The sequence below is a fragment of the Myodes glareolus genome, chromosome 5, assembly GCF_982192425.1.
Source record: "Myodes glareolus chromosome 5, mMyoGla1.1, whole genome shotgun sequence".
NCBI classification, from domain to species: Eukaryota; Metazoa; Chordata; class Mammalia; order Rodentia; family Cricetidae; genus Myodes; species Myodes glareolus.
The window spans coordinates 20,427,370-20,441,280 of record NC_142030.1 but is presented as its reverse complement, the minus strand read 5'-3'; the positions used below and the strand labels follow the sequence as shown (position 1 = coordinate 20,441,280).

General features: G+C 38.1%; 1 protein-coding gene across 2 annotated transcripts in view; it reads left to right on the top strand.

Moving 5' to 3' along the window:
• Positions 1 to 13,911, top strand: part of Fmn2 (formin 2) — a 279,413-nt gene that overhangs the window by 125,871 nt on the left and 139,631 nt on the right. For both annotated transcript variants that reach the window (XM_087906102.1, XM_048436401.3), the window contains one exon: positions 7,172 to 7,233. In XM_087906102.1, coding sequence (XP_087762228.1) covers positions 7,172 to 7,233 — 62 coding nt within the window. The remainder of the gene's footprint in view (positions 1 to 7,171; positions 7,234 to 13,911) is intronic.

Genomic DNA, 13,911 nt, shown 5'->3' with positions numbered 1-13,911 from the left:
TTTTTCTGTACCATGGAATTTTTGTATGTGAACCTGAGCTCAGAGCCTTATTGCAGTCTAGGACACTGACATCTCTATAAGGCTTCGTTGTTCTAAAATCACTGGGTGGTTGAAGAATGCGCTGGACTGGGAAGAGCATGTGCGGAGGTAACCTCGGTTCTGAGTGCCGAGCAGACTGTGAATTATCAAGGAGAGATTTCTTTTAATGTGTTAGGGACTTTTATTGCTTTAGTGAATATTAAGGTACTTTATTATTTTTTGGACTGGCTAGCTTTTCTCTTCTAACAAAAGAAGATATTGGCATTGGGGACCAATAAGTCATTCATTCCTACTTCTTTTCTTCCTTCATTCTAATATTCCATCATTTCCACTCCTTCCTCCTTACTGTACACTATACAACCAAGACTCTCACCTAGTGCATGGTGCTACCATTGTGATGTTCTTCGCAAGAGCATGGGGTCAGCAAGGTTGAATTGACCCTCCGAGGCCACGAAATAAAAAGATCCTTCCTCTGCTGTTACATTGAGTATTTTGTTAACTTCTGTGCAAAGCAGCTAATAACTATTAGGCAGCTCTTACGATTATCGTAGTCTTATGCCTTTTGGAAAAGGAGCCAAAAAGTATAAGCTAGGTGGAATCACCTCTAGTAGATAACGAAAGGATTACCACACATGTCTAGTTTTAGCCCTACGTGTCTTAGTTTTATATTGACAATTCTAAGCTGTTTCCTTTGCTTTTTTATGTTTTGCTATGTTTCTTATAACTTGCAATAACTGTATTCCTTAACTCCCTTTCTTCCCTCAATGTATCTGCCAAACTAAAATATAAATGCTAAAACTTACTGACATCACTCCTTAGATGACAATTTGGGTGAATTATGTTGAAGTTTTTGTCTCTAAAACTTTAATTATTGTGTCTATCATCCAAGTTTTCTGCTTGTAACTTCCTTCAAAGTTAGATGACCTTATATAGAATTAGGCTGAAATATATGGCTATTAACAGTGTATAAGTTACTTTGGTATAACACATATCATATATTTCTTGGGCAATATAGATGTTTACTTTTGAAAGAAAATTTAATACTTTTACTTCATAAAAGCCTATATCAGAAAACGGGAGCAAAAATGTGATCCGAGAGGTAGGGTCCTATTTTCAGGGGAACTCACTAAGCCTACTTTTACAAGAGTGTAAATGTTTACCTAGGTGAAGTCTGTTATGCCCAATAAAGGACATTGTGCAGTGCTCCTTTACAGAAAACATTCAGCAGACAGTGGGTGTTTTACACAAAGTCCAGTGCGTTGTCTGAAGCAATTTACTCATCTATACACTATGCTTAAAATAAACACTACCTGGGAACTTGCCAGTCTGTTTTTTTCTACCTCTTATTCCACACCCTAGATTTTGTCACCTGCCAAAGTCAAATATGTCTTATCTAAACAGTTGAGATAAGCGTGGAGTCAAACCCACTATGGTCAAATCAACAAACCTCTCCAAAAACAGGAATGAAATACAATATCACCAAATTAAACAGTCTACAATGGCAATCATGTTTGCGTTTAGAGATTTTATTCGGAAAGGATTACAGTCTTAGTATCCATTTTTTTCTCCCGCCTAGACAAGAAGGCGACATTCTGACTCAAACAAAATGCGTTTGTTCTCCAGTAGTTTAACTTGTTCAGTTCTTAGGAGCAGGGCCTACAGAAAGATACAGACTGCCAACTTAATCAGAAACGCACATCCTTTCCTGCATGTAAGCAAATTTGTTTGGCACATACCAGTCTTGAGTTGTGTATCACATTATTTTTTTTCTTTCTAATCAGAAAGTCTGTAGCTTTAGACCTTAGACTAAAACATTTAGAATTCTAGCCCTCCCATAATAAAATTCCCTAGGAAGAGAAGAAAGGTTAAATGAAGGTGAATTTCAAAATTCTTAAATTTACAAAAATGTACTTCCTTTTAAGGAGCATGCCATTTTAATTGTTAAGAAGCTCTTAAGTCTGCAAAGGGTAGGACTGCATGAATTCTGCAAAGAGAGGGACTACATGAAGTCTCAAGGGGTGGGGCTGTGTCTGCCACCTTCACCACTCTCTTCAGGGTTAGGAAGTCTTTCCAGCTCAAATTTTGGACTCTGAACATTTGTACCATATTTGAATGGTTGGTGTTTTCAGAAAGCTATACCATCTCCTTTGTGGGCTACTTTGTAATAATTGCATCCTTTGCTTATCTGGAAAGGATGTTTCTGGAATGACCATCATCCTTTAGGGAAACGATTCTTTTGACATTCTACTGTGTCAGCTGCAGTTCTATTTATAGTGACCCAAGGTCACAGGTCACTGCAGCATTATTATTGTGTGGAGGAGCTTTTCAGGTGTTACCAGTGATGATGGATTTCTGACCGTGGATATTTTTCTATACTTACGGCTAACTTCAAATCCATCCATTTCCCCATAGTTCTCCATGTGTAAAACAGTTGATTAGCTTGGTTGGACTTGTGTGCTTGATTCTAGCACTCTGTCATTCTAAATGGAAACATGAAATACACACTCTTATTTTTTTAACATATATTTTGTTAAATATATTTTTTGGTTTTGTTTTTTGAGACAGGATTTCTCTGTGAAACAGTCCTGGCTGTCCTGGAACTCTCTTTGTAGACGAAGCTGGCCTCTAACACACTAAGATCTGCCTGCCTCTGCCTCCCGAGTGCTGGAACAAAAAACTAGCAAGCACAGTTTCATGTAACAATTCTAGACATTTCCAAAAAAACTGTTTTCCCTTTCTTCATTGAGTCAAACTTTGCACAGTAATGCCTGACTTCTGCCCTTCTCTTTGTAGTCCGTCATTTCTGTTTCACCTTTTCATTGCAGCTTTCTGTGCAGTTGACAGCAGATATTTTTGCCTATGCCAGTATTTTCTTTTTGCTTCTCAGATGTCTTTGCCTTTGTGAGTCTATGGGAGTAGTAAGGAAATGTGTTATACAGTGTGGCACCTCTATCCTAAGGCTGACTGTTGTGGATTCTCTCTGATGGATGGGTCATCCTGTTTTCATTTCTCTCTGAAATTTTTCTAAGTAGGGGAAATGCAGGTTTTTGAAGCCCGGTTCCAATGGATACATCTACAAAATACTTCCAGGGTATAAGGTGCAGGAAACAAAATGGAAGTAGGGGCAGAAGAATTGTAAGAGTCAGAGGATCAGGTAGTTTGCTGTGAGACAGTGTTTCCTAGTGTTTTAAGAAGCCCCCCTATAAAGTCTAACCAACATGACTGCCTAAACATGAGCTGAACAAGGCCAACAGCAATGGGTATGCCAAAGTGAATGGGGAAAGCCATGGAGACTAATTACTATGCAAAGAACTATAGGCAACTAAATAGGAGTGTGATGGGAAGAGAAATAGCTTTCCCCAAAGAACAACCATGTCAATTGGCTATACAATACCCAATGACCAGCCCACAAAACCTACTTACAAATAACATTAGACATACCAAACACGTTGTATCTATGTATATTTGTGTATATACATACATACATACATACATACATACATACATACATACATACATATATGCATACATGTATGTAAATGACAAAAAATAATTTAAAAAGACCATGTATTTGAAGATGCCAAGAAGGAGTATGCACAAGGGTATAGAGGGAGGAAAGTGATGTAATTATATTACAATCTCAAAATATAAAAGAAATAATTAAACATGGTTGTAGCATTTAGGGCACTCTATTAGCCCAGAGATAGCTAAAGTAAGGTCCATATTACTGTTATAATCTACACAGAGGGACATAGTATATTTGTACATGTGTGTATTTATGCACATGGAGGCCAGATATCAACATTTGGTATCTTCTTCTATTCCCCTCCCTCTTATTCTTTGAGGCAACACCTCTCACTGAACCTGGAGCTCACTGGTTGTCCTGACTGACTATATAGCATCACCCAACATCTAAGTAGCATCTTTTTAGCACAAGGTTAATTAGCCTAGCTTTTACATGGGTGCTGGTGATCTAAACTCAGGTCTTCATGCATACATATCAGGCAATTCACTGACTAAGCCAGCTCCCCATAATTTATTTTTATAAAATAGGTAGGTGTGTGGTGGATGGTGAGGTATACTGCTGACCTTTGCTTATGGAAAAGTTTGGAACTTTTTGTGGGGGCTGGCTTGTTGGGGTTTCTGTCCCGCCCGGTACCCCACAGCCGGCAAATCCCAAAGAAAATCACACACAGGACTCCATAAGATTATAAATTAATTGGCCCATTAGGTCAGGCTTATTATTAGCTCTTATAACTTATGCTACCCCATTATCCTTATCTACGTTATCCACATGGGCTCAGTATCTTTCTCAGTGTGACAGCTTACATGTTGCCTCTTTGGTGGTCTGCATTCTCCACAGTAGCCAAGTAATAGAACTCATGTAAGTGTCTAAAACCAAGGAATAGATAAAAAAGTAAGTCTATAGCCAATTATGTGTAATTTCAGGAAAATGGGTATAACTGGAAGCAATCCTCTTGAGTGAATTATATGACAAGCATATGTTTTTCCCTCATTTGTTGCTATTCAACTGCATATAGCTATATGTTTATTTAAGGAAACTCTAGAGAAACAAAAGTAGAATGAAGATCAGAGGGACAAGAAAAGGCACAAAGGAGGAGAAGGGGGAAGAGGGAAAAATATGTTCAACATACAAGATATACTGAGAAGAAATTTTTTTAATTAAATTGATAATTACATTGAGACATATTCCTGTGTCCCTAGTCTCTCCAGAACTTTTGTCATGAAGGAATGTTGGGGTTTTTCTCAAAGCCTTTCTCTGCATCTCATGAGATAGATGATCATGTGGTTTCTGACTTGTATTCTATTTATGTGGTGGATTATGTATGTCAAACCATTTCTGCATCTCTGGGATAAAACCAATCATCATGATTGAGAGCCTTTTGATGACTGAATTCATTTGCAAGTATTTCACTGACTAGTTCTGCATCTGTACTCATCAGAGATATTGGCCTATAGCTGTCTCTGAGTCTTTGTGTGGTTTTGGTATTGGTGTATTGTTACCATTTTAAAAAGAATTTGAAAAATTACTGCTTCTATATCACTAGATGTTATAAGTCTATTAAATTACTTGCTTCACTAGTTTAACGTCGGTGGGTCATGCATATTTAGACATTCATTCCTTTCTTTTAGGATTTCCATGTTGTTGGAACGCAGAATTATAAAATGTGACCTGCTTCTCCAAATTTCCTGTGCCCTTTGTGCTGTCTTCCCTTCCATCTCGAATTTTGTTAATTTGGATCACTTCTTCTTCTTGCTCGTTTGGCAAAAGATATATCAATCTTCCTAATTTTAAGATTAATAATTACAGAAAATGATGGATATCTTAAAAGGACAAATGTGTCCTGTGCGTTGTACTTGAATATGAATGACTTTGTTTTGTTTTCAGCTTGAAATATTATACTAAATTTAATATTAATATTTCCTTTGTAGTTTCCCATAAATCTCTCACTATGTCACTAAAGAAATATAAAAGTTTCTAGCATATTACTCGCTGATAAATTACAGAATTACTTAGGTTAGATTCTCTTAGATTTTCCTTAGACTAAACTATAAAGCTAAAAAAACTCCATACATGAATTAGCCGTTTTTATTGCTTCATGTGTTTTGTTATATATTACCTCAACAAATAGTATGAATTAATCTCTTAATTTTAGTAATTTGTGCTGTTTGGTGTAATTTAATAATAAGGAGACTTGGCTGAAAAATCTTACTCTCGGTTTTATATAGGAACACTAATTTTTAAATTGAGACAGGGGATTATTATTAGAGTGAAAATATCATATTCTACTTGGTGCAACATTTGTTGGTGAATTTGGGCTCTGTTCCCAGAACTGTTATATTACCTTGGTTAGATTTTTCATCCATCCTGTGCTTCAATTTCCACTTTTCTTTCTTAATTCTTTCTTGGGACTTTTGCCAGTATCAACTAGAAAATGTGTACTTTAAGCTCTAAGGGGGAGAGACGTAGTAAATTGCCTCAGTTATCAAAATAAATATATCAAAATTGTGATTATCCACGCTGTGATTTTCTCCTGGAAATCTTTAATCCCATGAGCACCTCTGCAGTGGCTCTTTGGCACAAATGCCTGTGTCAATTTTGCCTCATTTCAGTCTAAAAAGTCCGTGGGAAGCAGAGTGGATTTAATGAATTTATAATGAATCCGCCCAATTCAAACTATACTACAACATTTTGCATCCCCTACCCACCCACCAAATCAATCAGGGAACACGTTCCCGGGTAATGATGACCTACTCTGTCTATGACCGTCTCAATATAAACACCTAACAAAACCTTCACCAGATATTTTGGTTAAGCTTGCATGCATGAATAGTTATTGACATTAAGCTAAGACACAGTGAGTGATTCAAGGAGTAATCTGCTGACCTTTCTAGCAGTATACAGGAAAGAATCAAATTTATTTGGTTGAACAGTGAAAGACCCATTTATACTATTTCTCTGACATTTGAGCAAGCCTCATGGGATGGAGTATTTGTAATGAATTAGTGAGGGTTACTATAGCTGTGGTAAAACACCATGAACAATAGTAAGTTGAGGAAGTAAGCATTTCTTTGACTTATGCTTGTATACAGTAGTCCAGTGCTGAAGGAAGTCAGGACAGGAACTCAGGCAGGGCTGGAACCTAGAGGCAGGAACTGATGCAGAGGCCACGGAGGGATGATACTTACTGATGTGCTCTCCGTTGCTTACTTAACCTGCTTTCTTACAGAAAGCAGTTCAGGGGTGGCACCACATACCATGGACTAAGCCCTCCAGCATCAATCACTAAGAAAATGACCTATAGGCTTCTTTACAGTCTGATCTTATGGATGCATTTTCTTACCTGAGGACCTCCACACCCCAAAAACTCTAGATCATGTCAAATTGACATAAAAATTGCCCACACGTTGAACAAGTAAAATATTTTAAAATTTGATACCTGAGCCATTGAAATTCCTAGGCCATGGTCTTTGGAGTGGGCAAGCGTTCACACTGAGTTCATGTGCACTTCAACTGCCGGTCATGAACACTTTGCCCGGCATGATTAAACATCATTTCCCAGCTGGCATATGGTAATTTACATTCTTTTCTGTGCCCTTTTTTTCACAGCTGTTGTGAACTTGGACAATTCTGTGGTTGACCTCGAGACCCTTCAAGCTCTCTACGAGAATGTAAGTAGTAGTTCCTATGTGATTTGTCGAGTACATGTGTGTGCTCACATATGAGCTGACTATTTTAATGTCCTCTGACAAAACTCAGTATTCATGCAGTTCTATATGTTCAAAATGCTTTCTAGGAACATACTGAGCAAATGTGTGGTCTCAGGGTTTTCAGAGCTGACTCTAAATTTTTGCTTTGAAAGTTACTTATGCTTCCTCTTCTGAAATAACAGCAATGCTGGTGTGGGCACTAACTTCAGCCAAACATTGTTCTCTGCCCTTCACGGATTTAGAATACTTTCTCAGTTCTCACTCTTCCAAAGAGCACTAATTTTACAATCTGATAATTTTTGGTGCAGGACAAATTTGGGCCTGGTGTCTTTTTTTAAATGTTCTGTACAACTTTATATTTTTAATCTTCCATTAGAAACAAAATTTATACATATTCATGATATATAAAGTGATATCATGGTTTACCAATGTGGAGTAAGCCTAACTAATATATCCATTAAGTCAAATACTCAGCTTTTGTGGTAATAACATGGGAAAATTAGTCTATTAGGAAGTGTGTAATGTAAGAGTGTTTACCTGTGATGATTCGAAAGAGAATGCCCACAAAGGAGTGCCAGTTTAAGATGTGTGGCATTGTTAGAGTCCATGTGATCCTGGAGGAAGTGTGTCACAGTGGGGTGTAGGCTTTGAGTTTCTTCTATGCTCAAGCTATGACCACTGTCACATTTCACTTCCTCTTGACTATGTAGGACTCTCAGCTCCTTCTCCAACACCGTATCTGCCCGCATGCCACCATGTCCTACCATGATGATTTAAAGGATTAAACCTTTAAAGCTATAAGCCACGCAATTAAATGTTTTTCTTTTTCAAGAGTTGCTATGCACATGGTGTCTCTTCACAGCAACAGAAATTCTAACTAATATGTCACCATACTATGAAATGCATCTCCAAAGCCTTCACTCCTCCATATTAACTGAGAGATTGTATTCCTCGCTTCTTCTCTCCTCCTTGTGCTCAGTTCTACGTCTGGTAGCCACTACGTATATTCTGTTTCTCTAAGTTTAAACATCTTAGCCTCTCTATATAAGTATGAACATTTGGTGATATATGTACATATATGGCTTGTTTTATTTAGCCAAATGCTTTCAAACTCCATCTTTATTGCATCAAGTTTGTTTTTTAAGGCTGAAAAATATTGACTATATGTGTGTGTGTATGTTTGTGTGTGAGTGTGGGTTACAGTTTTATTCATTCATCTCTAAGACACAGCATAAAACTGTTAACTGGAACATTTTGAATAGTGGTTCAGTGATCATGGGAGGGCAGATACCTGCCTCCTAAACACATTGGTGTTAAATCCGTTGAGTCAGTGTCTAGAAGCAAGATTGCTATAACATGTGGTGGCTTTACACATAGATTTTGGGGGAATATCCATGTAGTTTACCATTATGGCAATCCTAATTCATGCCTCCACTCACACAGTATTCAATATTCACAGACTTTCTTCTTTTTGCATGTTGCTGTTCTGGGAGATGTGAAATGCCATCCCATTTTAAAGACAGTTTATGTTTCTCAAATGATTTGTCATGCTGAACACATACCTGTTGGATAACTCTATGTCTTGAGTTCCGGCTGTCAAACTCAGGTCATAATGCAAGGCAACGGGTGCCTTTGCCTGCTGAACCATCTCACCATCCGGTTGTATGTTTCTAATCTTTCAGTAGTCTGAGTTTTTTTGTCTGATTTTCTTTTACTTCGTGATCTTCTCTTTGTCTTGGATTTGGATGTAGAACTCTGATCTTCTTCTACCTGGATATTGATTTCTTTGCCCAGAACAGTCATTGTTTCAGTCAATATGCTTTATTGCTCTTTTTACTTTTTCTGCTCTTGAATTCTTACCTTACACTGGTTAGGACTGTTGATGGTGTCTTTTAACTCATGTGGGCTTTCTTCATTCTTTATTTCTCCCTTTTTCTCCTAATGGAAACCATTGCCTCTCAACTGATTCTTGAGCGAGAACCTTGGTCTTGGAGTGGGCTATGGCAGTCTTCCTCTCCTAGATTTATTTCAAGAATAATATTTTTAGTTCTGTGTTATATTTACATTATGCTATTGGCTCCATTGTTTCTGCTGCGTCTGCATGATGCCTACCAGCATTACTGTTCTATGAGCAAAGTTGTCTCTTCCTCCTTCTTGTTGCTGTCACAATTTACTCTTCATCTTGCTTTAATCCAATTCATTCTGATGTAGCTGGCATTATTGTCTTTGCATCTATTCTCAATGGACATGAGGAACTTCCTGATTCTGTGATTCTGTGTACTTCATGTTTTATAGTTTTCACTCTTTAGTCTTAAAACTGCAACTGTTATTTTCTACACTATTTTTTTCTTCCTCTCCTTTAGGTTTCTAAGTTTCACATGCTACATCTGAGATAACTTCTACAAGTCCTAAGATTCAGTTCATCCTTTGGTTTTCAGTGTGTTATCTTTCTGTTCACCATACTGGATAATTCACTGGCCCTTTCTTTTCTCATTTGTCTTTATCTGTTCAACCCATCCATGAAATGGGGTAACTTCTATTTTATCATTTTACTTTTTATCATTTTTATTTTTCTCAAAAATTAATGCTTTTTAAATTTTTATTTAATTAACATTTTTCACTTATTTTGCATACAGACCATAGTTTCCCTTCCTTCCACTCCTCCCATTTCTGACCCCTGACTCCCGTCTACCCCCTCCCCATCCACTCCTCCTCCTTCTCCATTCAGAATGGAGCAGGCTTCCCATGTACTTGAACAAAACATTGTATATGAAGTTGAGGTAAGACCAACCTCCTCCCCAGATGGGGGTGGGTGGGAAAAATTCAAATTTTAACAATCAAATGTTTATCAAGTTTAATAATTTTTACTTCAAATTTAGTAATTTATGGTTAAGCAAATAAAATTGGCACATAGATACTTTTAAAAAATAACACAATGGTCCATCAAAATATTTCTAATGCTTCATAGTGAGATTCTTGTCTTCATAATAGGGAAAGAAAAAAAGGTTAGGAGCTGGAACATATAAAAATGTTTACATTTTTGAAACATCTCCAAAGGGAATTTGGTAGACAATATAGAGACAGTTCAAAGAGAAATAAACGTGTCTGTCTAATAAACATTTGAAAAAGTTTGTATTCTTAATAGTCAACAGGCATAATAAAATAAGACATCAATGAGATAAGTTTTCTTAACCCTCCAATCAAAGAGTATGATGGCTTTTCAAAACTAAGAAAAACAACTGTGGAGTCAAAAGAAAGTTCGTTTTATGTATCCGATGGTACAATCCCCATGAAAACAATTTGGCACAATCTCCTAGAACCAAGGATCCACTGAACGTGCAATCCAGGAATTCTGCCCTTCATGCTGCATTCTTAGCAGACTGCCAACCACCAAACACGTTTATAGGTTCAGCACATGGATCCACTCATACGTGTCTACTATCTGAATGCAACTCCAAGACAAATTGACCTAGACCAGAAGAATTAAGAGAATTTTAAAATACAGTTTCAAGCTATTAAACTTTAGAACAATTTGTTTCACATGAGAAAAGCCTCCCCCCTTCATGCTTCCCTTTGCTGTATGTGAATCTAAATATAAATACAGTGAACATAAAACCAAGATCATATTATCATTATGCAACTAATGTGGAATAATATTTTCCATATGAAGCAATGTGTTTGCTCTTGTTATTTTTTCTATGACTTGAGAAAACCAGAAAAACAAGTGAAAGGGGGAAAATATTTTCCTTGCCATTCCTGGAAAGTCACTGAGACGTTTGTGTGCTATAGCTGTGCCATCCACCCTCACGTGATCTTTGGGGACCTGATATTTTATGGTCACAAAGAGTCTTTGCTTGGCTGTATCCATCTGAGAAAAGCTGGTTATGGAGTTGACATGGCTGAGGTGCTCATGCTTGTCACATCTTTATTTTTTCATAGTTTCCATGTCTGCTACTCCTCTGTCTCCTCCTGTCTCACTCTCTTTGAATTGAACATTTTTACAGGGGAGTTTCCTACTAGTGAATTCCCATAGCTTTTATCTGACAATATCTTCTTTTTCATTTTGGAGGGACAGTTTTGCTGTACATTGTAGGGGGTTCTACCCGAATCTGCGCTTCCCTCTTCCCGATACGGAACGCGCTTTCCCGTATCTCGCCACGAGCTTGGAGTAAGGTTCTAGGGGTTAAACAGAGACACAAACACAGAGAAAAAGGTCTGGGTCATTTGCCCAAAGCTAAATGCCAAGTTTTATTCAGAATTTGCCAGGTTAAATACCCCTTCCTCAGAAGAGCAAACCCCCTCCCAGACAAGTGTGAGAAAGCAGGGATCAGCTTGGCACCCTGAGAGATTCCTCCACAGGCAGGGGAGTGCTAGCAAGAGTTTAGAGACAAGTCAGTTTAGAGAATATTTAGGTGTCTGTGGGAATCCTCCTTAGCAGGTGAAATTACCATACCAAAGATGATTCAAGACTCTATGCTAATCCCTTCTGGCTGCCAGAATGGAGCAGAGAAAGCTAGGCTGGCTAGCATAAACATTTCTTGTATCCTGTGCTTTGGCCTCGAGGAGCAGGGAAGACAGGGCCCTATAGTACATAAAATTCTTGACTGATTAATAAGTGTTTATTATGTGGTAAGTGGATCGGTCCACTGCCTCCTAACCTCTCAGTTATATGGTGTGAAATATGCCAATGAATATGGGTCTTTGTTAGGTGTTGCTTCTCTTTCTCACTGGAGAGATTATCTGTGCCAAAGCTTGGTTAGAATATGTCTTGGTGTAGATCTCTGTTGTATCAATGTACCATGATACCCAGTCTCATGAAAGGTTGAAGAATCTTGATAATCAACTTGCTTAGACTTAGGGTCACCGTGGCAACAACTTCTGGGTGTGTATTTATGGGAGTTCTTCTATTAGATTGCCCGAGGTGAGATGACCCATCCTAAAAAGGAGGAAATGATCTGAGCACCAACATTCAACCCTGACTTTGGATCCAATGTAACCATCACCTCAAGCTTCTACTGCCTTGACTTCCCCATCACGATGAACTCTACACAAAGTCCAAATAAACATTTTCTTTCTTTTGTCCCAAATACAAATAAATAACCAATAAATGTGGTATTGAGACAAAGTACAAACTTTCAGGTTTTATATATGTATGCATATTAGAAAAATATATATGAAAGAAATGGATTTGAGGACAAGTAGGTCTGTATTGATTTTTCAAAAAACTGAACCAGCCTACAGCCCGAGAAAAGAACAGATATGGGATTGAGTTTTTAAAGAAGTTTGTTAGGCATGAGGATGTCACTTTAAAAAGGGGGAGAATAAAGGAAAGAAAATCTCATCATTGCTTAAAGTGATTTTCTCAAGTGATCTGGAGATGTGAATCAATGTCCAGAGTGTCCCTGAAGACAGTCCAGCATCATCCTGTCCCTAGTAGCTGTCTCTCCTGTTATAGACTAAGGGGATGTCAGGCAGGCATGTGGCATAGATTGATTATAGGATGGAGAGAGTAGGCGGACAGCTCAAAGTAGTTAGCTTTGAGGCCGTGTCCTCTCTTGTCTCTGAAAATGTTACTGTTACTATAACCTTACATGGAGTTGAACTTCTTGGATGTTTATATTCTAAGTGTTCATCAAATTTGTCAAAGCTTCAGCCATTAGTTGTTCATTTCCGTTCTCTGTTCCTTTCTTCCTGGGTTCAAGTGTTGAGTGTTCTTTGTGTCCCACAGTTTCCTTAGGGCCCTTACGACGTTTGACGTTCTTCAGTCTTTTTTCTGTTCCTCAAACCTGTTATCTTCTCTCGTCCTAAGCCCAAGTTTGTGGGTCTTTCTTCTGCCTACTCAAGCCTCTCTGCATTTGTGTAAGCCTAGCAGAAGGCTCCTCTATGTCACTATACCTTTATACTTTTCAGCTCCAGACTTTCATTTTCATTCCTTATTGATTGATTGATTGATTGATTTTTCTGTCTTTTTATTGATGCTGTCATTTTGGCTGCCCATTATTTTTCTTGCTATTTCCATCTCTTTCTTTGTATAAAAATTCACTTCATACACATTATCTCATGACGTCTCTTTTTCAATAGGCTTCAGTGTATTGAAAATTTGATTAATTTTATTTAGAATCTGATAATGTGGTGATGCAGCTCATTCTCTGGGACTCACTGCTTTGTTGTTGCTGTTGTTTACTCTGACTAAGGTGAGTTGTCCTGGGGCTGATAATTAGATTGTGGTATAAATTTAAGCTTTTTTTTCCCGAACTCACATTCTTGTTATGGGAATGTGAGGTCACTTTCTAATCTAACCCCAAGTCTGTACTTGTTCTTTAAAGCTCGTTCCCAAAAGGTAAGAAGAAAAACGGGGTTATGGAAACAAACTCTGACCCTTTGAACACTTGGGATTTTTATCAGCCAGTCAGGGAGGAGATTCTTCAAGTGAGGTGTAATGATGGCTTCCCTGTCTATCCACCTGTATGATCAACACTAAGACGCCATTATCAAACCACAGAGCACTGATGTTTGGAGCACCGAGCCTGCCTGCCTGCCTGCCTGCCTGCCTTCCGTCCGTCCGTCCGTCCGTCCTTCCTTCCTTCCTTCCTTCCCTCTCTCCCTCCCTCCCTTCCTTTCTCTCTCCCTTCCTCTCTT